This window comes from Crotalus tigris, unplaced genomic scaffold, assembly GCF_016545835.1.
Source record: "Crotalus tigris isolate CLP2741 ecotype Arizona unplaced genomic scaffold, ASM1654583v1 scf7180000024437.13266115, whole genome shotgun sequence".
Taxonomy (NCBI): domain Eukaryota; kingdom Metazoa; phylum Chordata; class Lepidosauria; order Squamata; family Viperidae; genus Crotalus; species Crotalus tigris.
In genome coordinates, this window is record NW_024100606.1 from 10058930 (window position 1) to 10086902 (window position 27973).

The 27973-nt window shown below is 40.4% G+C and overlaps 1 protein-coding gene across 17 annotated transcripts in view; it reads right to left on the reverse strand.

Moving 5' to 3' along the window:
* CACNB2 (calcium voltage-gated channel auxiliary subunit beta 2) overlaps positions 1 to 27973 on the reverse strand; it is a 236689-nt gene that overhangs the window by 38921 nt on the left and 169795 nt on the right. For all 17 annotated transcript variants that reach the window (XM_039331656.1, XM_039331659.1, XM_039331661.1 and 14 more), the window contains one exon: positions 9674 to 9796. In XM_039331656.1, the coding sequence (XP_039187590.1) occupies positions 9674 to 9796 (123 nt within the window). The remainder of the gene's footprint in view (positions 1 to 9673; positions 9797 to 27973) is intronic.

A 27973-nucleotide genomic window follows, 5' to 3' on the forward strand; every position in this document is an offset into this window, starting at 1 on the left:
AATTCACTGAGCTCTATTTACTTCATGATTAAATGTCCACATATTATAACTTAATAAGTAAATTAAACTGTATATCAACAATTGTACGACCAACATATTTTCAAGTTTTTGAATTAAATTTCTCCATTAAATATAACATGGTAAATGCCACTAATAGATTTGTGCATGGAATGTCCAGTCGCCGCGGAATTCTGTGAAACAAAATCCACATAGCTTAAAGTTACTGAGATTGAGGAACAGCACTCTAGACCTTTATAGAATTATTTCAAACGCAAGTGATTACTGCTATTTGGATCCTTCCATTATTTTCCAAATAGTTTTTAAAATTTTCATCAGGAAAAAAAACTGCTGTTTTCTGATTGGTAATGCTAAGACCCCTATTTCAGAAAGCACTAAAATTCAGTAGATTATAATTTAGCAAGAAGTGTTATATTTTAACAATACTCTGAAACAGCAGAGCACCAAAGAATCAAGTTTTTTTCATACTATTTTCTTGTCCATATGTTGCTATTAATTTATGAGGAGGCAATGATAAAAGAGGTGATGATAAAATCAGTTTGGACATAACTCCAGCCTGGAAAAAAGGAGACATTAACATATTGCAAGGAGAGTATCATTATTCTCCATAATACACAAATAACTTCAGCTTTAGGAAAGGACCAATTTTCATTTTTCCCTCATTCACCACCTCCACTGAAGTTGTATGATCTATCTGTATATTTTTATGCATATAGTGTGTGTGTGTTTGTGTGTGTCTGTGTGTGTGTCTGTGTGTGTGTGTGAGGGGGGGGAGAGGGGGAGAGGGAGAGAGAGAGAGAGAGGGGATGCAAACTGTCTTACTAAATTTAAAGTAAGCTATGCAGAACTTAAATTTAAAATGCAAGTTGCACTAAATTTGTATAATAGCAATGATTAAAAAATCTGATTTAGTGATTAAAAAATAGAAAAAAATGACTGTTAGATGCTTGCTTTTTTTACCTTAATAATGGCTTCCCTGCTGCTTTTTTTTAGAATTTTGCCAATTTGTAATTACAGAGTAACAAAAAAGGAGATCAAAGAATCATGTAGAAAAAAATACCCCAGCATTTAAAGGCTCTTTCTTCCTTTTTTCTCACCATATATATTCTCCCCCCCCTCCATTCACCACATATGATTTATCTTCAAATACAAGTATCTGCTGCTATTGTATGTTCCTAAACTTCACTTTACAAAAAAGAATGTATATTGTCCAGGATTTTATATCGATATTTACAACTTTCACTTCTGAAACAAAGCATCTATAATAGTTTGAAAACGTACGCCTACCTATTCCAGCAGTAAACAGTAGAGAACCAATTGCCAATAAGACTAATAGCCCTTGATTTTCAGGATTTCCATGAACTGATTAGCCTCTTGTTGAAGTTAACAAAAGAATACGCTAAAGTGTTGGGTAAAAAAAAAAAAAACTTTTTATCTCTCTTGATTGTTTCATATAATCTCATTAGGTGACCTCTGGTTCTAGTAATTTTTGAGGGAAAAAATAGCTTCTCCTTGTCCACTATGCCATGATAATGTTATATATCTCAGTCATTTCTCCTATCATTTTCCTCCTTTCCACATTGAAAATCTCCAAACATTACACCTTTCCTCACAACATCTCAGTTGCCCTTCTCTGGCCATTCTCTAGTTCTCCTAGATTCCTTTTGCAGATATAGCAGTTTTTATATACCCAAACAATACTCCAGATGCGGTTACACCCAATGATTTATGTAAGGGCATATTATGATATTGGCATTAAATATATCCTTCTCTGACTACTTAGCTTAATCATGTATTAGAAAGTTGAAAAATGTTAAGGAAGATGGAAGCTCATTTCATTGAAAATATGTATAGCTCTACTTAAATAAATTAAATCCCAGTATAGATACTATAAATAATTCACATTTTAAACATTTGCATTAGAATGACTATCAATAAACTAGTATATGCCCAACACAATCAATTCTTTTTAGAAAGAATTAGAAAATCTTTGGAGCTAGGGTGTTACAGGAATTAACTTTAGGATGCAGTAGTTCCGGTATACAAATAAATTCATTTCTAAAAACTCTATTTAAAGAATGATTTCAAATTTCATTTACATATAAAAGCCAAGCGCTTTCTACCACTTCTAGAATTTTGGCAAACCAGGTGAAATGCTATATGCTAAGTGGGTAAATTTCTCTTTTCATATCTATATGAATAACAGCATGTTTCTATATTTGTAATTGATTTTCTATCATGATGTATGTTATACAATGTTGAGAATCAAAATTAAAAATGATTTAATAAAGTGTGGTTGCAAACAAAGCAGCTCCTTGCAGTTCTTTAAACTAGGGGTCCCCCAGTACCGGGCCATGGCATGCCAGCAACTGGTCCGCATAAACAAGCAAAGCCCCATCCATGGGATACAGGCAGCATACAAAACCATGTACCCACCGGTCTGTGGAAAAACCTCTCTCCACAGAAATGGTCCCCGGTGCCCAAAAGATTGGGGATCTCTGCTTTAAACCACTGTTTGACTGCTGTCCTAAAATGTGCTGAAGCATCTTTTTGGAACGGAATTTGAAGTATTGTACATTGCATATACAGATTTGCAAATATATTGCATATATAGATTTGTGCTGCTTACTTGCTCCATGTTTAGGAATTGCTCTTGGAAGAATATATTCAAGAAATCTCCTCCTTAAGCTGTTTTTCTGAACTATCTTCTAACTCATGGAAAAAATCACAGTGGAAACCTATTTCATACTGAAGGCTTTGATTATGTAACAGTTTTTTGCAAAATTTTCTTTCCTGCCCTCTAAGACATTCTTTGAAGGAAGATATCATAATCAAATGCACAGCGCAAATAGACTCTAGTCCCAAAATCAAGTCTTTCCTTCATTCACTTAAGTGCCCATCTGCTGAAACAGCATTGAGCTAAACATTCTGTCCATTTCAACTAGCAGAATTCATACTGATACCTTTGTAGCTATCGATTATACCTGATACTTCATTTGTCTGGTCAACATTTCCTTTCAAATTGTCAGTGCTCAGGTTAAGGTCTAATATTCCTTCAGAAGATATCTCTATCTACACAAAACAGATTGGTAGAGTAACACTTTCTCTTGGTCTTGAGATTTGGCTATTTTCTCAGATGATAGGGGACTTGAAATTCATGAAGTTACTATTTTACAAACCTAATTATAAAGAGGCGTTGTCTTACCTGAACGCCTTTTCTCAGCATGATGATGTAGAATCCACCGGTGGGTTATCTCAGTCTTCCTGCTCAGTTAAGACTAAGTCAGAATTTTAGCCACGCTTCCATCTGGGCTGACCTTCCCAGTTTTTGACAAGGGTGAAGCAAACATGACGAAGTCCGATGCATTGGCTCCTCCAACTATCACACAAGCCAAGACGGCCGTGAAGGGTGGGTGTGGATTCTACATCATCATGCTGAGAAAAGGCGTTCAGGTAAGATAACGCCCCTTCTCCAGCATGATGAGTGTAGAATCCACCGGTGGAACATACCAAAGCTGCTCATGTCCCTACGGGGGGGGGGGGGAAGAGTCTGGGCTTGTGTCTCCCTAGAAGAAACTACTTGTTGGAGAACCCTCCTACCAAACGCGGCATCTGCCACTGCAAATTTATCAAGCTTGTAATGCCTTATAAATGAGGAAGGGGAGGACCAAGTTGCTGCCCTACAGATCTCCTCGACAGATGCCTGGGTAGACCAGGCCGCAGACATAGCTGCACTGCATGTGGAATGGGTGGTGACGTGTGTTGGAACTGGGAGAGACTGAGAGAGGTAGGCACGAGCGATGAATGTCTTAATCCACCTTCCAATGGTTGAAGATGAGACCTTCTGACCCATGGAAGAGGGTTGGAAAGACACAAACAAGGCTTCTGACTTACAAAAGGCCGAGGTTTGCTTAACGTAATAGCGCAAAGCCCTGGACACGTTTAGATTGTGCCACGGTCTCTCCAGGCTATGTGATGGATTAGGGCAAAAGTTTGGAAGGATCAGTTCCTGGGACCTATGGAACCAGGTATTAATTTTCAGAATAAAGGACGGATCCAGTCTAAAGACCACTCTACCCTCGAAAAAGGTACACAAGTCACTCCTGACGGAGAGCGCGGCCAGTTCCGAAATACACCTGGCCGACGTGATTGCGACTAAGAAGGCAACTTTCAGAGAAAGGAATTGAAGTGAGCAAGACCGGATGGGCTCGAACGGTGAAGATATCAGTGCCTGCAGCACTCTAGGCAGGTCCCAAGAAGGATAACGATGAACAGCAGGCGGCCTGGCATTGGACGCCCCTTTAAGAAATGCACTGACTGCTGGGTGTTGTCCTAACGGAATCAGATTGTTGCAAGTAAGCACCATTGACAAGGCCGCTACCTGTCTACGGATAGTGCTAGTGGACAATCCCTTATCCATGCCTTCCAATAAATAATCCAAGATGTTAGGGATAGTGACCGACAGTGGTTGGAGCTGATGCTTAGTGCACCACATGCAAAAGTTCTTCCATGTGGCATCATAAATCCTATTTGTCGAGGGACGCCTGGAGGCTTGGATCATGGAGATCACCCCGGACAAATAGGATTGTCTGGCTAAATTCTCCCGCTCAAGTGTCAGGCAGCCAACTGGAGCCACTGAGGATCTGGATGCTGGAGTGCTCCCTGGCTGAGGGAGATGTGATCTGGCGGAATCCTCCACGGTGGGGAGATTGACAGATCCACAAGGTCGGCAAACCACGGTCACCTCAGCCAGTGTGGAGCAATGAAGACGACTTCCACCTGCTCCTGAAGGAGCTTGCAGATGGCTGCCGGTATCAATGGGAGAGGAGGGAATGTGTATAGCAGTCCTCTGGGCACTCGCTGCAAAGGGCATATGTTCCCTCCGCCCCCGAAATGGGAATCTGGTGAAGTATCTGGGCAGTTGGGAATTTCTCAGGGAGGAAAACAGATCCAATTGTGGATGACCGAATCTGTCCGCGATTTCCCTGAACAGATCTGGATCCAGTCGCCACTCCGAGTGGTTGACTGTAACCCTGCTCAGGGAATCTGCTTGACGATTCTCCTCCCCCGGTATGTGTTCCGCTCTGATGGATCCCAGGTTGGACTCTGTCCAGGACTCCAGACCCTGAGCTTCTAACATGAGAGACCAGGACCAGGTCCCTCCCTGCCTGCTGATGTGTGCCTTGGCTGCCACGTTGTCCGTCAGTATTAAAATGTGCTTCCCCGACACTAAGGTGGAAAATTGACAGAGTGCCAGATGAATGGCTCTGAGCTCGAGCCAGTTTATGTTCTGGGCTAGGTCCGAATGTGACCACTGACCCTGTGCTAGATGAGTCTGGAGGTGGACACCCCATCCAAACAGACTGGCGGCTGTGGTCAAGATGAGCCTGATTGGTTCTTTGAAGAGGGATCCTCTGGCCATTGCTGATGAGGTCCACCACAGAAGGGATGATAGTGTCTGGTGTGGAACCCTCACCCTCCTTGTGGATGAACTCATGCGCCGTTTCTAAAACAGAGGTAGAAACCACTGGAGGTGTCTGGAATGTAGTCTGGCCCACGGAACAATCCCCAGACAAGAGACCATCTTGCCCAACAGTTGAGACAGTTGGACCAGAGGTACTACCTTTTCTCTCCGAATCTGGTGGACGAGAGTCCTGATGCTTTTCCGGCGATCCTGAGAGAGAAAGACCTTGCATAGATTTGAGACTATTATCGCCCCTAGATGAAGGAGGCAAATAGAAGGGATTGTGTGACTCTTCTTGAAGTTCATAGAAAACCCGTGACTTTGAAGAGTATTGATTGTGATTTCCAGGTCTGACTGAGCTGACTGGAAAGAACCGGATTAGATTAGTATATCGTCCAGATAACATTGGACGCACATGGGATCAACCTCAAGTGGGCTGCCAAGACTACTAAAATTTTTGTAAATACTCGTGGGGCAGAAGAAAGACCAAACGGGAGAGCCCTGTACTGGAAATGCCGGTGTGCATAACAAAACCGGAGGAACCTGCGGTATTCTGGGAGGATCAGGACGTGAAGATAAGCCTCCATCAGGTCTATAGAGGAAAGGAAATCCCCTTTTCTGATGCTGGCTAGAATGGACTTGATGGTCTGCAATTTGAACCTTTTGTAGTTCAAGAAGTAGTTCAGATCCTTTAAGTCCAATATCGCCCTCCATCCCCCCACGGCCTTTGGTACCACGAACAGAATGGAGTAAAATTCCTATCCTCTCTGTTCCATGGCCACTGGCTCTATTGCCTCTATCTCTAGCAGGTGGGAGATGGCCCTGGATACTAGACTGGCCTTGACGGGGTTTCTTGAGGTGGGGCACTGTAGGAAGCGTTCTGGAGGATTGGAGAAGAACTCCAGGATAAGACTGTGTTTTATGGTATCTATCACCCAAGCGTCGGTGGTGGTGACCTCCCAAATGTCACTGAACCGAGACAGGCAACCACCTATAGGAGAGCCCTCCCTGGCATCACTTGGTTCGTCTGAATGGGCGACGCCCCAAACCTTGGAAGGGTCATTTGGACTGGTATTGGCCCTTGGCTCCAAGGTTCTGGCGGTCCTGCTATCGATCTTGCCTGGGGGCAAAAGATCGAGAGCCTCTGGACCAATCCCAGGACTGCCACCCTGAAAGAGCTGCCTCCAATCCTGTTGCGGCTTTCTATCTGACTTCTTAGAGGGATGCGCAAGGACCATGCGCTTATCCTTTCCCTCTATGAGATAAGGCTCGAGAACTGGACCAAACATGTGTTCCGCTATATGGGGCGGTGGATAAACACCACTTGGATTTCAGGTTGGCCTGCCACTGTTTCAGCCACAACAGTCTGCAGGACGAGACAGTGGCCACAATGGATCTCTCGGAGTACCTGGCAGAGTGGAGCAATGCGTCCGCCATGTATTCAGATGCAGCTACTAATTTGCCCAACGTCTGGTGTGCTCGCACCTGGTTAGGAGGGATTAGAGCCTGAAGTTCGTGAAGCCACAAGATGGATGACCTGGCAAAAAAGGATGGATGATGTTGCTGCCTTAATTGCCCATGACGAGGCCTGGTTAGCTCTGTGGAGAGACAACTCGAATCTCTTATCCTCCGCTTTCAGAGCCTCTGCCATATCTCCTGGAATTGTGGAGGTAGAGAACAAGGAAGATACAGAAGTGTCCACCGTAGGGGCCTCCAAGAGGGAAGAGGAGAAGATACATTGAAGAGCTTTTTCTCCGTGCTGCTGGGAGAAGGAAGAGCGGCCAATGAAGACCACTGTTTCTCCACTGTATTGCGGAAGAAACTTGGGCAAGGAATTTGTTTCTCCTCCACTACCGGCTCTGAGAACAAAGGGTTCGATTCTTCGGCAGTGGAGGTAGACGGTTTAGGATCCTGTTCAGGATTAAGGTTGGCCATGGAACAGGCCTTCATGAGCAATTACCTAAATAGGGAAGAGTCAAAGAGAGTCATCCTCTGACATGGGCATGTCAGCCGTCTCAAGGTCAATTGACCCTTCCTCACCTAATTGAGAGGATGTCTCAGAGTTGCCAGAGCCGGATAACAGTGCATGACCTGTTTGAGGTAGAGATATCTGTGGAGGAGGTGGCACCTACGGAGGTCGTTGACCCATGGGGGAGGCCATAAATTGTGCAAATGTGTGGTGCATAAAGGCATGAAATTGATCTGACCACATGTCTTGTTCTGAGGAACGAAGGCCAGCTGTTGTTGGAGTAAATATGGCTTCAGAGTCCTGTTGTGTTGTGGAAGAGGAATAAAGAGGGGGACCAACCTGTCCAGTTTCCCCCTGAGAAGACCATGCCCTAGAGGCATCATGGGAAGGTGTGAATTGAGGCTCAAATGGGAAACTGTCCAGTGGAACAGGGGGAACAACTTCTGCTTCACTGGACAAGAGCCTTTGAGCTCTGGAGAACTCTCTCTCCAGCGCCTGATGTCTCCATGAGGCCTCTCGCTCAGCTGCCTTGGAGGGCTCTTTGGTGGATGAGGCCTTTGCCTTGGGTTTTTCTTTCCCCCTGCATCCAATTCAGATGATCTGTGCTTTTTTTGTGCAGGGGGAACATCAGAGCCCTGCGATGGCTGAGGAGTTGCACTGTCTGCCATTGCACCTTGGATATTCCAGAAGGAGATGTCCAGGAATAGGGGGAAACCAACATGCAGACTTGGTTGTCAGAGAGGGAAATCCCGCACTCTGAAGCAACAACAATGGCAAACAGCCAGACAGTCCACTAGAGCTGCCTGTCTAGGCCTTGCGGCACAGTGCCACAAACTAATTTGGACAGATGGAATCTAATTGAAAATTCCCCCTCATTGAATTGAAATTCAGAGAGAAATGAGAATTTGCTGTTGCTATGGATAGATGAGGTCACTAGGTAAAATACAAAATGGCGGCCATGCCCAGCCCTTGTTGTCCCCTCGATAGACTGGACAGGACCTTGCCCCTATATGGAAAGAGCGCTGAAATATGTCCCCCCGTTTTAAGCCTGACACAGCAGGCTGAGATAAGGGCTTAAAGAAGGCCCAACTGCCACCTGTATGAGGCCTTTTCAAAATGGTGGCCGCGGCTGTTAATACTCCCAAAATAGTGGTCACGCCAAAATTAATGGCCAGCAGAAAGGCAGTCTGGCTTTGCCAGACCTGATAAGGGCCCTGAGGGAGCTCTGCCTGTAGATAAGGCTTTCTTTTCCCTTTCGCCAAAGTTAGAATGAACAACAACTTTGTTGTGCAGCCTCCGCTGTGATCTGGGACATCGCTTGCTTGAAACAAGGCCTTGCAGTGAAAACGCAGTCCAAATAAGGCCGTCTGGCCCACCAGAGCTCTGAGGAAAAACGCCAGGAGAATCAATCTCCGTTTTGTGCAGATCAGCTGGAGCGGAGCTGTTGTAGCTCCGGTGATCCGGAAGGCCCCCAAATATTGTATGGAGCCTGCAAGGCTCGCTGGAGCCGAAGCTGCAGTCAGCTGCAAGAAATAATTCTACAAAATTTGGAGCCAAATGTATAAAGTACTAATTTGAAATGATTACAATTTGGAAATATTAAACTGATCAGTTTACTAAACTAATTCCTATAACCTAGTCTAAACAGAGGAGCCAAATCAATTGCGTCCTGCTAAGCTGAGACTAAGTCAGCCCAGAAGGAGGTGTGACTAAAATTCTGACTTAGTCTTAACTGAACAGGAAGGCTGAGATAACCCACTGGTGGATTCTATACTCATCATGCTGGAGAATATAAAAGATTCCAATCTAGTGCAACATTTTTCTGTGAAATTACACTATATATTTTTCATTGTTCCAAGAATCTTTTTAGGATAAAGCAAGAAGGATAATATCTAAGGACTACTAGGGGCTGCTTGGCTTTAAATGATCCTCTATGAAAACATATTATCCACTCTCTTACCTTGTTTGGTCTCAGGCAACCTTACTGATTTTCTGGATCCCAGTATGTCAATCAAAGTAACTGAAAGGATTTGATGGGAGTTGCACCTGGCCAGATGTTATGCATGAGCAGTGAGTCTCCTGCCAAACAACTGTGCAAATTGCTCTATTATCTCTGTCACACATAACAATTTTTTATTATAACTAATATATATAAAACAAACTTAATTAAGAGTAGTAGGTCAGAACAGTGTTTCAATAATTAATAATGTAAACTATTTTACTTCTTTAACATGCAGAAAATCTTTTGCTTCAAATGAGATTGCCATGCTTGGAACAGGGACATCATCATCGTGGGCTGCACTGTAGCTAACATTTGTCCGTACTGCAAATGCAACAGGCTTTGTCTATAGAAGAAAATGAGAAAAAATGTATTAATATTTTATCTTTTATTTATGACTATAAAAAAAATCTAAACTATTCCATAATAAGGAATCAAAGAGGCAAAAATATTTATTTACGTCATTAGATGTGTCTTGCCTATAGGCAAGAGAAACCTGCCCAGAAATTGTACACTCGTAAGGATAATGCTCCAAACTATAAAAATCTGAATAGAAGTAATAATTGTATCTCAAGTTTTCACCAATTTTCACAACCATTCTGCAAAGTGAATCTGCTCTATTTCAGCCCTTAATGTGTTCCATTAATCTATATTCAACTTTAGACAGTTTTTACTAAGACAAGGAAATTTTTTGATATCTATAATCAGCACTATAAAAAGTTGCACTATACATCTTGAAATATTCTGGCAACTTTGGTGATATCTATGTATTAGTTGTTACCAACTATCTATGCTTCAAATTAAACAACTGATATTAAAAAAATTGAGAAAAATAAGAATATTTTAAAAGAAAACGCTTTCAAAGTGCTTTTTAAAAACAGACAACCTAAAATATTGGCACTATATATATAAAAAGTTGTTTCCAATTTCTCCCTGGTAATCATGTATAGGGACAGAAAAAGACTAGGTTATTCCTGGAGCCTATTATCCTAAGAATAGACATTTAAGAGACATAAAAGTTCAAAGCTTCTTGCATACAGAGATAATTGGGCAAAACAAGTGCAAAATCTATAAAATAGACTAAAGCTGAAAGTTTGACCACCAGTGGACCAATCTGCAATACTTTACATGCATGACTGAAAATGTTTTCAGAATTATTTAAGGGAAAAAAATCATATTATAGTTTAGTATATTTAAATATTGAATGAATGCTATTCCACTGCATAGGGCCATTACCACTAGCAGCCTTGTAGGAAAGATCTTTACATTTTTATTTTTTTATATAAAAATGTAAATAACCTAGAATTGATTCCTCAATATTTAAATAGACATCCTCTAAGAAACAGGTTTACCTTTTAGGAACCAGCATGGATGCTGAAAAGTCATTTAACATTTATCTGTTTCAAATGATACATCATGACTTCATAACTCAGGTTTCAATGCTGCAATATATGATTTATGGTAGTCCTAAGTCAGTCAAGAAATGAAGCTGGCCCATAACATAGCAGTATTGATGATGAGTGATGTCTCTGATGAAACAATTCAGTGCATATTGGTTGCCTCCCAAGCTAAGAAAGGTTTATCCACCTTACGTTTAAGTTGCTTATGAGGTCCATCTATTACTCTTCAGTAATAAAGTCTATCTATTACTCTTCAGTTATCCATGTAACTCACAGTGGACACTTCATAATTCTCATTTTTCAATAATGGGGAAAAAAACCACGCTGTAGTTGAAACATGTACCATATTTATTATGCCTTAGGAGAGGCTCAGAAATATTCACTCAGGCATTTTTAATGCTACTATTTTAATTTTATCCTGTTTTCTCATTTAAACTGTATACATGTGTTAACTGTACGTTTTCAAGCATTAGATTAGAACCTTTAATGATATAAATACATAAAATAAATAAATACATTTTGGCAAGTAGTTTATTACTGAGATTAGAAGGTATAAGCGTGACAGAAAAAAATAAAAATAATAGTAATAACAATGCAACATGTATAAAAAGAAATGCAATTTAAAAAGAAATTAAGTTGAATTAAAATCAATGCCACAGTTTGGAATTTGAAAAATAACTCTGAATTTAAGAGAGTATAGCAAAAGCAATGACCTGATCACTAACAAACAGAATTGCATTTGCAATAGTTTATTGGTAAGAAATGACACTGAACATTTCCTTATATGTCAATTTTCTGAAGGAGGTTAATGCACAGAAAAAGTGCAGTACAAATAAAAGGCAGATTCCCTGTTCCAGCTTTGACATGCAAGAATATTCTGAGCTCCTGTAGAAATAGCATCTGTCTTTACTATTAACCCAATTTATAGATGTGGAAGTTATAACTCTCATTTATCTATATCATAATTGAATAACTGTAAGACTGCATAAAGGTTCCTATACCTTATAAAGGTACAGTATAAGCTGAACAACATCTTGTTATAAGGAGATGTTAAATCAAACAGTCAATTAAAGCGCTTCTTCCAAACCACTTTAACTCCTGACATCTTTTTATATACAGTATGGGATATAGTATTTATGAGAGGACTGTTTAGCATCCAACAGAATCAAAGTCATAAAGAACAAGGACATTTTTCATAAATGACTTGAAGTTACTGAATCTAGTTTTGGACTTAGAACAAAAGATCAAAGTAATTGTAACCAATTCAATCCAGTGGAAGTAAATAAATAAAACTTACATCAAGATAAATTTCTTGAAAAAAGCAATAAACCACAAATTATGTTGGTTTATCAAACTGTGAAAAACAAAATAAAGAATCATTACATTATCTGGGATGGAAAGAGGAATGTATCAAAAATAACAGAGATGATGATGTATATATTTTATAATATTGTTCTCAACTACACAGTAAAAGGCCTTAAATCTGGAAAAAAATCAAATATGACACAGATTATCACAGATTATGAAATTTACAGATCAACAAAAAGAAATCCTTACTAAAGGAACTGCAGAATATGAGACAAATGAAGCAACAGAAATGAAATTGAGTAAATTCCCAGGACAAGGTTTTTTTAAATAATAGATTATAAAATCTTTCAGAAAATTTAATTGAATTGTTAACTCGATGTTCGTAAATTATATATTTTAATAGAAGTGTAGCGTTACCTCCTCAGAGGCCGCCAGAAACCAGGCCCTCCCAGCCCCAGCCCCCTTTGTCAAGCCCTGCAGTAGTGTTCTCTGGGGGTTGATGTCTCTTCCAGCCGGAGCTCATGCAGAATTAGTAGGTAGCAGGCTCTTGTCGTCAAGGAGGGGCTCCCAGGAATGAAAATAACCAGTCATGATAGTCAATGCTATGATGATATCCAATAGCCCAAGGCCAGTATAGCAGCAGGAATAAAAGATTCCTCAGCGATCGTTCAGAGTCAAATGGGATGGAGGAAACCCCGGCTCCAGACGGTAGTAGAAACAACAACAGTCAGTGTGCTGTAGCAATAGTTCGTCCCCCCCAGGGCAGCTCATCCACAATGTCTAAAACCTGTACCAGCAGCAATAGTCAGAGTCCAAATAGCCTCCAGGCTTTGCAGCAACAATAGCCACCACCAGTCTCTCCTCTCCCTGTTGCTTCTTCTTCAGTCAGGTTTCAGCATCAAAGCCCTCCCCCCCTTATCTTTATTGTTAAAATCTGGGGCTAGGAGCCTCAACCAACTCCTTTCTACACACACTCTCTTGCCTCCGTTTGAGATATCCTCCTTACGAAGGAAGCAATAAAACTCTCTCTCTCCCTCCCTCTCGCCTCTGTTTAAAATATCCTCCTTACGAAGAAAAGCAAATAAAACTTCCAGTCCCTTTACCTTCACCTGACGAACTGCAACAGCAACAGGCCCCGGCCCTTTCCTTTCCTTCCCTTTTCCATCTTTTTCTCCAGCCATGCCAACCACACCCCAAGCCAGCAGTACCTGTCCCAATCCCTCCCTTCCCAACCAAGCTCCTGCAAACACTCTCAGACAGCTTCACTACATATATTCTAGTATATTTATTTCATTTATTTTAATTCTTGTGTTGCTTATACATTTCTTTAATTCTTAATTTTTTTCTTATCTGTTTTGTTTCTAAATAGCTACTAAAAAAACAAACTGAAGAAAAAATAAGATATCTATGTAGAAGTTCCTGCTAACTGTTGGGGAGTAAGACTTATGAACTTAGTGGTGTGATCCTGCATTTCCATTCTCAACATTTTCCTTTTTGCTGAAGCAATTGGTTAGTGTAAAAAAAAGGGGGATAGATATTGTAAAATCTACCCATTTATTGTAAAAAAAAAATCCAGGTTTGGTCATCACACTATAAAAAAGGTGTAAAGACTTTGGGAAAAGAGCAGCCAAGAGCAACAAAGAGGATTAGGGGACTGGCCACTAAAACATATGATGAACGGTTGCAGGAATTGGGTATGCCTAGTCTAGTGAAAAGAAGGACCAGGGCAGTGTTCCAATATTTGAAGGGTTGCCATTAAAAAAAGGGAGTCGATTTATTTTCCGAAGCATCTGAGTGCAAGGCAAGAAACAACAGATAGAAACTAATCAAAGAGAGATCCAACCTAGAACTAAGCGAGTGAGAACAATCAACCAGTGGAAAAGCTTGCCTTCAGAAATCGTGGGTGCTCCATCACTAGAAGCTTTTAAGAAGAGATTGGATAACCACCTGTCTGAAATAATACGGTTTACTGCTTAAGGGGGAATTGGGCTAGAAGACCTCCAAGGTTCCTTCCAACTCTGATACTCTATGTTCTAAAAGGAATTAATCAACACTGAACTTAAATTATTTAACTTGGAGTGTTCTACTAAACTAAATAAGATTTCTAAACAGTATTGCATTTTCATGACAGAAATCTGATTGAACTATATAACATTAGCATAAAAATGAAGATAAACAGCTGGTAAAGCAGCAGAGCAGACAATTTGAAAGCCCTAGGGTGATGTTTGTTTGACTATATTGTGAGCTGCATTGATTGCCAGTTTGCTTTTGGGTCATTTAGACATGGGAATCAGCCATCTGGGATGTCTTGCCCCAATCAGATTGGCTTACCCCATTCACCCAAGAGAGGATACCTTCTGCAGAACTCATTGGTTAAGGAATTTTGGCTAGTGGGATCTAGGAGAAAAGTCTTCTCTACCATGGGCCCTCCACTCTAGAATATCTTGCCCCTGGAGATGAGTTCATTTGTTTATCCTTCTATCTTTGTGGAAGGGCTTGAAACCTGGATCTGTTGTTGGTTTGGTTCTGTTGTTCATGAAAATATACTATGCTGGAGATAGTTGGTTGAATAAGAGATGAAAGCCCATCTCTGTACTGTCCATGCTCTTGATTTTTAATCTTTATTCATTCATCTTAATGCTTTTATATTTCTACTTTTATGCCATTATAAGCTGCCCAGATAAACAAACAAACAAACAAGCATGTAAATATATACATTTGATCTGTCTCGATAAAACACTGGAATTTAGTTTCTTCTATTACTAAAAAGTGGAAGTAACTTATTGATTTTAATTTAGTTCCAAGGATTCCAATCCGTTATGAAACTAGATGCACTTATAATACATTTATCAATTATTCTGATTTGAATACTGTATCTATATAACTACATGTAGTGTATATCATGTGTGTTTATCTGAAGTAGACAAGCTGTTTTTTTTAACTCCACTCACAAAATTCCTGATATCAGAAGTAAAATAAAGTCAATTAGCTTTTGAATTGTAATATAAATCCATATAAAAGTGCTAGTAGATCAGACCTGGTTGATACCCAGCTACGCAAATGCTTCTGAATATGGAACAGTCATGTTCACAACATCAATTTCTGTGAATTGATCTAAAAAAAGAGCCATGGTTGTGCAGTGGTTAGAATGCAGTATTGTAGGCTAACTCATTGCTCACTGCCAAGAGTTTGATTTTGATTGGTTCAATGTTGATTCAGCCTTCCATCCTTCCGAGATCAATAAAATAAAGACCCAGATTACTGGGGGCAATATGCTGACTCTGAAAACCATTTAGAGAGGGCTGTAAAGCACTGTGAGGTGGTATATAAGTCTAAGTGCTATTGCTATTGCTAATAATCTCCTTTTAAAGCATTGAAGCACAAGCATTGCTAGATCACATAATACTTACTATTTCAACACAATATCCCAATATGCTCATCCTATATTTTATTCATATACATATGCAAACATGTGTAAACTTTGTACATATTCATTTGCTGTATATATTAAACTGAAAAGAGCAAATGAATAAAATGAAATATTTTCAAGGCATTTTAAATAATTTGTTCATATTCTCATTGCAAAGGAAGGAAAACCAAAAAAACCAATAAAAGTATGCAAGCCAGCTTTCAAATGTTTTGACATTCATATTTGTAGAACTGTACATTTTATTAAAAGTAAATTAGCATTGGCATTCCTCTTCATTTTGCATAATATATCACTTCATCTAAATTAGTTTATTCTCAATGATTATGTTTTAATACATCTATTGATGAGTTACACTGTTAAGTTGATCGACTAAAAATGTTAAAAATATCTGAATTATATCTTTGTGTTTTATAATTGCCGGAACAAATTGGGAGGAAAAAACCCTCAAAACTGTGAAGTTCTAAAACAGGGCTTTTCATTCAGTGGTAGGCATACCACTTGTGGTAGTTTGCCACATGGCAATGGTACGCGATTGCTAGCCAAGTGTAGCTGGGGAGGGGAATGAGCCAAAGCGAGCCAAGACTGAGGGAGAGGCAGCTGCAGGACTGTCTGGGCTCAGCAGAAGCCCCAGGAGCCGGCAGGGCTCCAGCTGATTGGCGCTTCCAGAAGCAGCACCAGAGCTGGAGGTGAACTGAACAAAAAGGGGTGGGAGAGGAGAGGCTATAAAAGAACGTGGTTTGGGTGGGGAAGGGGAAAAAAGACAACAGGAAAGGTTTAATCGCCTTAAACAAATGTAATTAGTTTTACCCCCTTTAACTGAGTCTGTGGCTTTTAGAAAGTTTTCTTTGAAGGTAAACTGGCTTAATTTAAAGCTAAAGCTTTTAGCAATTGCAGGAGCCTTTCAGTCTAGAATTGCAACATTGTAACACACAACATGTCTGAGGCAGCTTAAAGAGAAAAAAACCTGAATTTGTGTTTATTTTCTTGCTTTGCACTTGATTCCTATGTCTTTAAGGGTACAGGGAAGGGATTGGGGGTTGCATTCTTACTTCACTGGAAGAGCTCAGAAAGGCCAACCAGCTAGCTCAGGAGTCTACAAACTTAGCAACTTTAAAACCGGTGGACTTCAGCTCCCAGAATTCCTCGGTCAGCCATGAGGGCTGAGGAATTCTGTGAGTTGAAGTCCACAAGTCTTAAAAGTGCCAAGTTTGAAAACCCCTGGACTAGCTGGTAGTGGTGCATATTAATAAACATGGATAAATTCTTCATACATTTGTCAGTGCAAAGGGAAAGCGATTCTGCAAAGGAACAGCCACCGAAGAAATTAAAACTTGTACTTTTTTTCTTTTTTTCTACAGTTTGTAATATTTTATTAGATTATAGAATAAAATACAAAAGCAAATAGTAGGACACAGTGGGGAGAAAAAGGGGGGGAAAGTAAGGGGAAGAAGGGAAAAAGAACATATTTCCTCTGTTGCAGTAGAAGGAAGCATTAACATTGAACCTCAACTTTTTACTTTTCCATAATATTATAAACTAGCCATTTCTATAACAACAAATGAATCTAATCAGTAAAACCCACCTACCCTCCTTTTTTAATCATCAAGTTTTTGACACCTTGCTAAGCACTGGTGGTACTCAAACATTGTCATGTCCTAAAAGTGGTACAACTGTGAAAAGGTTGAAAAGCCCTGCTCTAGAGTATGCAGGATTCCCCAGTTATCCTGAGCAAACTAGACTCAGAACCTCCTGGGAAGTATCAGGCAGCAAGCAAGAGGTAATTTATATCTCTCAATTTTATCTATTCAGATTCATAAAATAAGAACATCCAAATATTAGGAGTCTTTGAAAGTCAGTGTGGTCTAGATGTAAGGCACCAGGCTAGAGACTAGAAGACTGTGAATTCTAATTCTGCATTAAAACCAACTGGTTGAATTTGTTAATTATTCTATCAGTCTATGATGTCAAATTCAGGCAATAAGCCAATTCAATCTTTGGTGCAAACAATGAATCAATACTTAGTCAATTTGAAAGAGGATGAGAAGAGGAAGGAGAAGAACAAAGTTTGGAAGCCCAAAGTCATTCTTGGAAATATTTGATTTATGATATACTTGTTTCTCAGATGGAACAAGCCATGCTAGGAATCTGAATATATAAGGCAATAAAGACTAATGGAATCCCTGTATAAAAGAATGGCAATCAGGAATTCACTATAAAAGAGGAACTTCAAATTCTAAGTATAGGATATCTTTTACTTAACCTAAGATTCACTGCAAAGTCAACTCTATCAAATACATTAGCTGAAACAAATACTGTTATTCTATACATTCTTGAAATAAAAGACCATTATTTGCAACCATTCTTTTGTTTCTTTTTTATGAGGAAGTCAATAGAATATAAATTAAGGCACAGTTTGGCACTAACTGGCAGGCTTGTTCAGTTATAGGTATCACATGGATAATTTTTATCTGAAGATCTGTGTTCTATTTGAAGGTATTACAGGTAGTCATTGACTTATAACCACAGTTAGGACTGGAATTTTGATTGCTAAGCAATGGGGTTGTTAAGTGAATCACCAGAGGACCACAGTCAACTTCACAACCATTTTTATAGCAGTGTTTAAACAACCACATGATCACTGAATCCAGCTTCCCCAACTGACTTGACATCAGATGCTGGCTGGGAAGGTTGCAAATCACAAACAGTTGCAAGATACTGCAATTACCAGTATCATAAGCACCAAAACTTCAGTCACATGATTGCAAAGGAGGGTCACTTTTTCTGAGACCATCATAATTTTGAACCACCATTAAACAAACAGTTATGTATCAAGAACTAGTTGTTCAAGTAATGCTCTCATTATAGGTCTTACAATAACACCTATGTAATTATTATTATGGTTGGTTGCATAGTCAGCCAGATCTGTAAACTAGATTTGGCATTTTTATTCCAAAGACCTGGGATAGGCAGATGTTGTTGTTTGATGGTACTAAAAGTATTGTTGCAGTTTGTAAGCTGTTCCAAGTTAAAGCTGCCTTTTATAATTGACTGATGGTGATTTTGTCAATGCTGAAGGGGTTCAAGTAGCGCTCAGATATTTTGGGATTGCACTCAAGCACCTATCATTATTGGTACTATCTTTGCTTTCTTCCACACAGTCATTTTATTCCTATTTGTAAGTCTTTATATTTTGTGATTTTTTTTTCTAGGTCTTATTCTTCTATTCTGTTGTCTCTAGGTCCTGCAACATCCACTATCCAGACTTTTAGCTTTTTTTAAATCACCAATTATTAAGTCTGGGTGATATTTTACAAGTGCTTATCTCTTTGAATTCTAAAGTTCCAGAGCACTTTAACTTCTTTGAAATGTAATAATTCAAGTCCTATAACTAAGGACCTAAGAATTATATAGTCACTTCAAAAGAGGAAAGGTTTTTTAAAAATAAAACTTGGATATTCAGGTCTGATAAATTTAAATTTCCATATATTGGGGATATTCTTTGGTATTACTCTGAAGTCTCCAATCTTGATTGATGTACAATGGATTTCTTTTTCCATAAGCATTCAACTTTGATCTGTAAATCCTGATATTTCATATTTTTTTCCAATTGTTTCTCCTCAATCCTAGCATCACTTGAAATAGCAAAATCAATGAACCAGACTTTCTATAATAACTGTTATATCACACCTGTTTGAATTTTAAGATCCCATTAGATCTTACCCCACTCATTTTTTAAACCACTCTCAATTTGATGGTGCCTGTAATTTTTACTATTTTCAGATCAAATCTCTAGCAAAGTTTCCAATTAATAATTCTGGCAACATGATTGTGATACTGCTTGTAGTCAGTTTGTGAAACTTTGCTGATCAAATGGTGAGCTATTTGATTCCTTTATTACAAAAATGACATTTGCTATTCTTTGTTACATGTTGAATTTTGTCCTTCATGTAATTATTGGCAAAGTTTGTTCTGCAGCGGCTAAATAAAGTCTTCAATTTCTTTCTGTAATACTCCTGATGTTAACCAATTCCCAGTAGGTTTTTTTTTCAACTTTTCCTTATATATCCTTCAAATATTGACTATATACAGTGGGGCAAAAAAGTATTTAGTCAGCCACCAATTGTGCAAGTTCTCCCACTTAAAAAGATGAGAGAGGCCTATAATTGTCATCATAGGTAGACCTCAACTATGAGAGACAAAATGAGAAAACAAATCCAGACAATCACACTGTCTGATTTGGAAAGAATTTATTTGCAAATTATGGTGGAAAATAAGTATGTGGTCAATATCAAAAGTTCATCTCAATACTTTGTTATATATCCTTTGTTGGCAATGACAGAGGTCAAATGTTTTCTGTAAGTTTTCACAAGGTTGGCACATACTGTTGCTGGTATGTTGGCCCATTCCTCCATGCAGATCTCCTCTAGAGCAGTGATGTTTTGGGGCTATCGCTGGGCAACACAGACTTTCAACTCCCTCCAAAGGTTTTCTATGGAGTTGAGATCTGGAGACTGGCTAGGCCACTCCAGGACCTTGAAATGCTTCTTACAAAGCCAATCCTTCATTGCCTGGGCGGTGTGTTTGGGATCATTGTCATGCTGAAAGACCCAGCCACGTTTCATCTTCAATGCCCTTGCTGATGGAAGGAGGTTTGGACTCAAAATCTCACGATACATGGCCCCATTCATTCTTTCCTGTACATGGACCAATCGTCCTGCTCCCTTTGCAGAGAAACAGCCCCAAAGCATGATGTTGCCACCCCCATGCTTCACAGTAGGTGTGGTGTTCTTTGGATGCAACTCAGCATTCTCTCTCCTCCAAACATGACGAGTTGTGTTTCTACCAAACAGTTCTACTTTGGTTTCATCTGACCATATGACATTCTCCCAATCCTCTTCTGGATCATCCAAATGCTCTCTAGCAAACTTCAGACAGGCTCGGACATGTACTGGCTTAAGCAGGGGGACATGTCTGGCACTGCAGGATCTGAGTCCCTGGTGGCGTAGTGTGTTATTGATGGTTGCCTTTGTTACATTGGTCCCAGTTGCTGGAATTGGGTATGTCTAGTTTAATGAAGAGAAGGACTAGGGGGACATGATAGCAGGGTTCCAATATCTGAGGGGCTGCCACAAAGAAGAGGGAGTCAAGCTATTCTCCAAAGCACCTGAAGGAAGGACAAGAAGCAAAGGATGGAAACTAACCAAAGAGAGAAGCAATCTAGAACTAAGGAGAAATTTCCTGACGGTTAGAACAATTAACCAGTGGAACAATTTGCCTTCAGAAGCAGTGAATGCTCCAACACTGGAAATTTTTAAGAAGAGACTGGACAACCATTTGTCAGAAATGGTATAGGGTTTCCTCCCTGAACAGGAGGTTGGACTAGAAGACCTAAAAGGTTCCTTCCAACTCTATTATAGTTATTGTTATTGTAAAAAAACATTTTCATTAGAAGTTGCTAAAAGAAGGAAAAACAAAAAAGGACTGTTGTGTGGAAAGAAGAGAGATATGCTTTTACTTTTGCAACAAACATAATCTGTGTTTAGTCTCCCCAAAAAAGAATTATGATGCTTTAATCTTCATGTAAAATGTTATTTTAAATACTCAATCAAGTCCAACTTGAAACATTTTACAACAGATACAAATAAAGCAAAATGGTAAAATAAAAAACCCTCTAGATAAATATATTCTAATGACCAGCTGAGTGGATATGGATGAAATGCTCATTAAGTACTAATATACTTATGACAAGCCTGGTTTGCATTATTCTCAGATTATAGTGATTCCAATGGGCAAGACATTTTAGATTAAGTTTCCAAAGTAAATGATACTTACCAAAAGTGGACACATATTGACCTACTTTCATCATTCAATCTCATCTTATTAAACAGAGATTTGTAAAAGCCTCTTGCCTGCATTAGCAACTTCTCTGTTCTTACTTTTCTACAAGCAATAATTAATAACCATCTCCTATTTTATCTGGGACAACAAATTTAGTGATTCAGCTATAAACCATGACTTACTATTTTTGTTTATTTTAAATATAGTAATCATAACATCAGTCTAGATAAAAAGTAAATAAAGTTTGAGCTGCCTGGTTTAGATACAGCTGATGCAAAAGGAGGAATAAGGATTCTGCATGTACATATGTAAAAGATGCATATGTATTTTAACTTTATAAACAGAAGTATGACAGTTCAAGGAAGAAAATGATTAATCTCAGCGATTTATGCAAAATGCTGGTGATGGATTGCTAAAATAGATTAAGTCGGTAAAATGAGGACTCAGATTGTTGGGGGTAATATGCTGATTCTGTAAACTGCTTAGAGAGAACTGTAAAACACTGTGAAGTAGTATATAAGTCTAAGTGCTATTGCTATTGCTAGGAGATGGATCATATTCTGTTTCTGGACTGAATTCAATATTAATATTGTCATTTTAAAAACAATATATCATTGGAAAATGTATGCCCCACCCTACTTATGCACAAATATTTTCACCCCAACTCTTGACAAGGCATTTCTGGTGATGCATACTATATAAAATTTCACAATTTTTACCTTTTTAATTGTCACTTTGATGCTAGGAATAAAAAGAAGTTTCTATCTTTTCAGAATTTAAAAATCTTTCAAACTTTTAAAATCAGTTTTTTTTAAAAAAAACTGTAAACCTTCTACTTTTACTAACATATTTTTGCCATTTCCTCTGTTATTATTATCTACTTTTGAAGTACTGTTTCATTTTGTTGACAGGCAACCCTTAAAATGACAAATAGCATTGATATACATCTTAGAAATAAAACATATTAATATAACATGTCTACAGATAATTATGTAGGTAAACTTACTTTTTTTATATTCAATTTACTGAACTTGCATTGGTTAAATAGGATTTAATAGTATCAAACTGACCTGTTAGTGTACTATTGTATGCATTATAATAAGAAACAATGTATTGTCACAACAGTTATGACTAATTATTAAAAGCTGCAAGAACTAGGCTTACAAAGTAAGACTTTCAAGTGACAAGAACATTTTACATACAGAACATGTATGTATGTATGTATGTATGTATGTATAAAAATAAAATTCTTAGGCAAAATATCTTAATGGTTACTATTTTCTAACTATTATTGTATTTTATATGTGCAACATCTGTCTGAAATGGTATATAGGGTTTCCTACAGGGGGTTGAACTAGATGACCTCCAAGGTTCCTTCCAACTTGATGATGATGATGATGATGAATTAAAATTGTTTTCATTAGGTACAAAAATATATATAGAGAGGACATAGTTTGAAACATAAAACATAAAAAACCGATGGCAGAAAAAGACTCAATGATCCATTGAGTCTGTTCTTTGAGTGTATTTGCTTTTTGTTTTCTTCTTAATTTATGTATTATTTTTAACTATTGGTTTTATATTTTATTTATTTTATTTTTTAAATTTTTTGTCAGATGATGGACATGTATTTATTCCAAGCTTATTTAAACTCAGTTACTGATGACTGATCCACTACCTCCACTGGAAGTTGGTTTCGAGCTTCCACTACTCTTCCTATGAAATAATACTTTCTAACATTAGTTTTCAACTACCTTCTATCAACTTTTGGTTATGCTCCCAAATTCTTGATTTTTGCTTAATATTGAAAATACCAGAACCTTATTCATACCTTTCTAATATACTATAATCATAACTTTCTTAATTTGCTAGCTGCTCTAATTGCTGGCTCAAAAAAAGACTATGAATTAAACTAATATCCAAAGCAGAAAACACAAAGTGATATATATATATTCTGCCTTTAAAAATATATATTCTGCCTTTTAATAAAGTGAAAATGTCTTCAAATAATTAGCTAAATCTTTTTCTTATGTTGTTTGTCAGAAATATATCTAAGCCATTTTGTTCCAATTGTTAAAAAATAAAACTAATCTTCCATTTCCTGAATAGGAAAATAGCTGATAGCACTCCACAGTGTTTTTCTGTCCCTCTTCCAATTTTCTGAGATGTACTAACTTTAAAAAACATACAAAGAAAAAAAGACATGAAACATCAAAATATAGTAAGCCAAAATTCTTTGTTATATAATATTTTCTTATCAAATCCAGGTTTCAGAACACTATATAATATCGAAGTTAGATTTTTAAAGAAGTTTGACCACTTATACTATTTCCCCAAAAATAAGCCCAGTCTTTTGATCCAAAAGAGCCATTAGGGCTTATTTTCAGGGATATCTTATTTTGCATAAGGAGGCAGAGGTGCGGGGGGAGACAGGGCCATCGTGGGTAGAGTGGCAGTGCTGCTGGAGGACCAGGTAGGAAGGTGGGGCCAAGCACAGGAACTGCAGAGTTTTTCATGATACAAACAAGGAAGAAGATACTGTTATCCTACCAAAGCCATTTAATCCGAGGTGACCAGTGATTGTGGTTTCAGCTTTTACACTGTCCCTTGATTAGAAAGGTCTAATGCAGCAATTGCTCCCCTTTTCCTTCAGCATGGCCCAATCTCCCCGCGCTTCTTTCCAATTCTGCCTCAAAGCCTCAGTGATTCAGTCTTTTTCCCGCCTTCCCAGATTGCAAGCCTAATCCCAGCCCCTTCCTTCAACTACAACTACCTATTTCCACTCACGAGGGCCAATAATCAAACGGGACGTTGTCTTTCCTGAACGCCTTTTCTCAGCATGATGATGTAGCATCCACCGGTGAATTACCCACTGGTGAATGTAGCACCCACCGGTGGGTAATCTCAGCCTTCCTGCTCTGTTGAGACTAAGACAGAACTTTAACCATGCCTCCCCTGGGTGGTGCCTTTCCCAGTTTTGTCAAGAAGAATTCATGACGAAGTCTGATGCAACAGCTCCTCCAGTAATGCCTCAGCCTAGACTACCAGCTAAGGGTGGGTGTGGATGCTACATCATCATGCTGAGAAAAGGCGTTCAGGTAAGACAACGCCCCTTCTCCAGCATGATGAATGTAGCATCCACCGGTGGGACATACCAAAGCCACCCATGTTCCTACCAGGAGGGAAAGACTAGGCTTGCGTTCCATGTAAAGAAACTACCTGCTGCAAGACCCTTCTGCCAAATGAGGCATCTGCCGCAACAAACGTGTCAAGTTTGTAATGCCTGATAAATGAAGAGGGGGAAGACCATGTGGCTGCCCTACAGACCTCCTCAACAGATGCCTGGGTAGACCAGGCTACTGATGTGGCCGCTCTACGTGTTGAATGAGCGGTAATGTTGGTAGGCACCGGGAGAGACTGGGCTTTATAGGCGTGAGCAATACATGCCCTGATCCATCTTCCAATGGTTGAAGATGATACCTTCTGTCCCATGGAAGAAGGTTGGAAGGACACAAACAGGGCCTCCGTTTTGCAAAAGGTCGAAGTTCGCTTTACATAATAGTGCAAGGCCCTGTGCATGTCTAATGTATGCCACAGCCTCTCCAGACGATGTGACGGGTTGGGACAAAAGTCTGGAAGAACCAAATCTTGGGACCTATGGAACCAGGTATTGACTTTCGGAATAAAAGAAGGGTCCAATCTAAGGACCATTCTGCCATCCAAAAACATACACAAGTCACTCCTGACCGAGAGCGCAGCCAGCTCCGAAATACGTCTTGCCGATATGATGGCTACCAAAAAAGCCACCTTCAGAGAAAGAAAGTGAAGGGAGCAAGACCTGATGGGTTCAAACGGTGACCTGTGAGGGCTTGCAACATCTTCGGTAAGTCCCATGAAAGATAACGATGCACCGCAGGTGGTCTAGTGTTAACCGCCCCCTTAAGGAAAGCAGTAACTGTTGGGTGCTGTGATAACTGGACCTGATCGTCACAAGTGAGTACAGTAGATAAGGTCGAAACCTGTCTGCGAATGGTATTATGAGGTAGACCCTTGTTCAGGCCCTCCAAAAGGTATTCTAATATGATAGGGATGGTGACCACCAAGGGGTCAATGTTCTGTGTGGTACACCACCTACAGAAATGCTTCCACATGGCATCATATATCCTATTGGTTGAAGGCCTTCTAGAGGCTTGAATTACGGAGATCACTCCAGATGAATAGGCTTGCTCAGTTAGACTCTCCCGCTCAAGTGCCAAGTGGCCAATTGAAGCCACTGGGGTTCTGGGTACTGAAGTGTCCCCTGATTGAGAGAGATGCAGTCTGGTGGAATCTTCCATGGCGGGGATAGCGACAGGTCCACGAGGCCGGCAAACCACGGTCGCCTTGGCCAATGTGGGACAACTAAGATTACCTCCGCCCTCTCTAGAAGCAGCTTTCGGATGATCGCTGGAATCAGGGGAAGAGGGGGGAATACCTAAAGTAGTCCCCTGGGCCACCCGCTGTGGAGACCGTCCATTCCTTCCGCCCCCTGCGACGGGAACCTCGTGAAGTACCTGGGGAGTTGGGCATTTGCCAGTGAGGTGAACAGATCCAAATCTGGCCGAGATTTTCCTGAACAGAGCTGGGTCCAGACGCCACTCTGAGTGGTCGACCGTAGCCCTGTTCAGTGAATTGGCTTGGCGATTCGCCTCCCCGGATATGTGATCCGCGCTGATTGAGTTCAGGTTGGACTCGGCCCACAAACCTAGGTCCAGAGCCTCCTGCATGAGAGACCACGATTGGGTCCCTCCCGGCCTGTTGACGTGGGCCTTGGCCGCTACATTGTCTGTCATCACCAAAACGTGTTGTCCCATCACTATGGCAGAGAATTGATGAAGAGCCAGGTACACTGCTCTGAGTTCTAGCCAATTTATGTTGTGAGCGAGGTTGGCCTGGGACCACTGTCCCTGAGTCATGTGTGTCTGTAGGTGTGCGCCCCAGCCGAACAGGCTGGCGTCTGTAGTCAATATGAGCCTAGGAGGTTCCTTGAAGAGGGACCCCATTCATAGCTGACAACGTTCAACATTGGAGTGACAATAGCGTGCGATGTGGGACCCTCACCTTCTGTGTGGAGGCACTCACATTCCACTTCTGATAGGAAAGAGGAATCACTGGAGAAATCCGGAGTGTAGTCTGGCCCATGGTACTATTCCCAGACATGAGACCATCTTCCCCAACAGCTGAGACAGCTGGACCAATGGAACTACCTTCTCTCTCTGGATCTTGTGAATGAGGGACTTGATGGTGTCCTTGCGTTCCTGGGAGAGATAAACTTTGCAAAGGTTGGAATCTATTACCGCTCCTAGATGTAGGACCCGAGTAGAGGGGGTCGTGTGACTCTTTTTGAAATTTACTGAAAAGCCATGCTGCTGAAGTGTATTCGATAGTGATCTGTAGGTCCAATTGGGCGGAACGGAATGAACTGGATTGGATAATTATATCATCCAGGTAACATTGCATGTGCACCGGCCTCAGTCTGAGGTGGGCTGCTAAGACTGCCAATTTTGTGAACACCCGAGGGGCCGAGGAGAGGCCAAAGGGTAGAGCCCTGTATTGATAATGCCGGTGCGCGTAGCAAAACCGGAGGAATCTGCGGTGTTGGGGTAGGATGGGAACATGGAGGTACGCTTCTATCAGATCTATGGAGGAGAGAAAATCCCCTTTCCTGATGCTGGCCAGAATGCATCTGAGGGACTGTATCTTGAACCTCCTGTAGGTTAGGAAGTAATTTAGTCCCTTCAAATCCAATATCGCCCACCAACCCCCCGAGGCCTTGGGAACCACGAACAGAATGGAGTAAAACCCCTTTCCCCATTGTTCCCTGGTTCTATGGCCTCTATTTCCAACAGATGGGATATGGCCTTGGATACCAATTCGGCCTTGTCTGCGTTTCTTGAAGTGGGGCACTGCATGAAGCGGTCTGGGGGAATTGATATGAATTCTAGGGCTAGACCGAATCTTATGGTCTCCCTCACCCAGGCGTCGTTGGTGGTGACCTCCCAAATATCACTGAACAGTGCTAAGCAATCGCCTATAGGAGGATCCACCTTGGCGTCACTTAGACTTCCTGTAGGGGCGACCCCCGGCCCCGCAGAAGGGGCGTTTGGATTGGGATTGACCCTTGGTTCTGAAATTTTGGCAGTCCTGTTGCCGATCCTGTCTGGGGGAGAAGGATTGGGAACCCCTGGGCCAATCCCAGGACTGCCCTGTTCGAAAGGGCTACCTCCAATCCCAGGAACTCCTGGCACGAAAGGCCTGGCTGTGAAATTCCTGCTGGGGCCTCCTATCCGCCTTTTTGGAGGGATGAGCCAAAGTCTTACGCTTGTCTATAAGGTACGGTTCTAGGACTGGACCAAACAGTTAAGTAACACTGTAAGCGGCGGTGGACAAGCACCACTTTGATTTTAAATTAGCTCTCCACTGCTTAAGCCACAGCAGTCTGCGGGATGCTACAGTGGCCGCAACAGAACGAGCAGAATATCTGGTTGAGTGGAGTGATGCGTCCGCT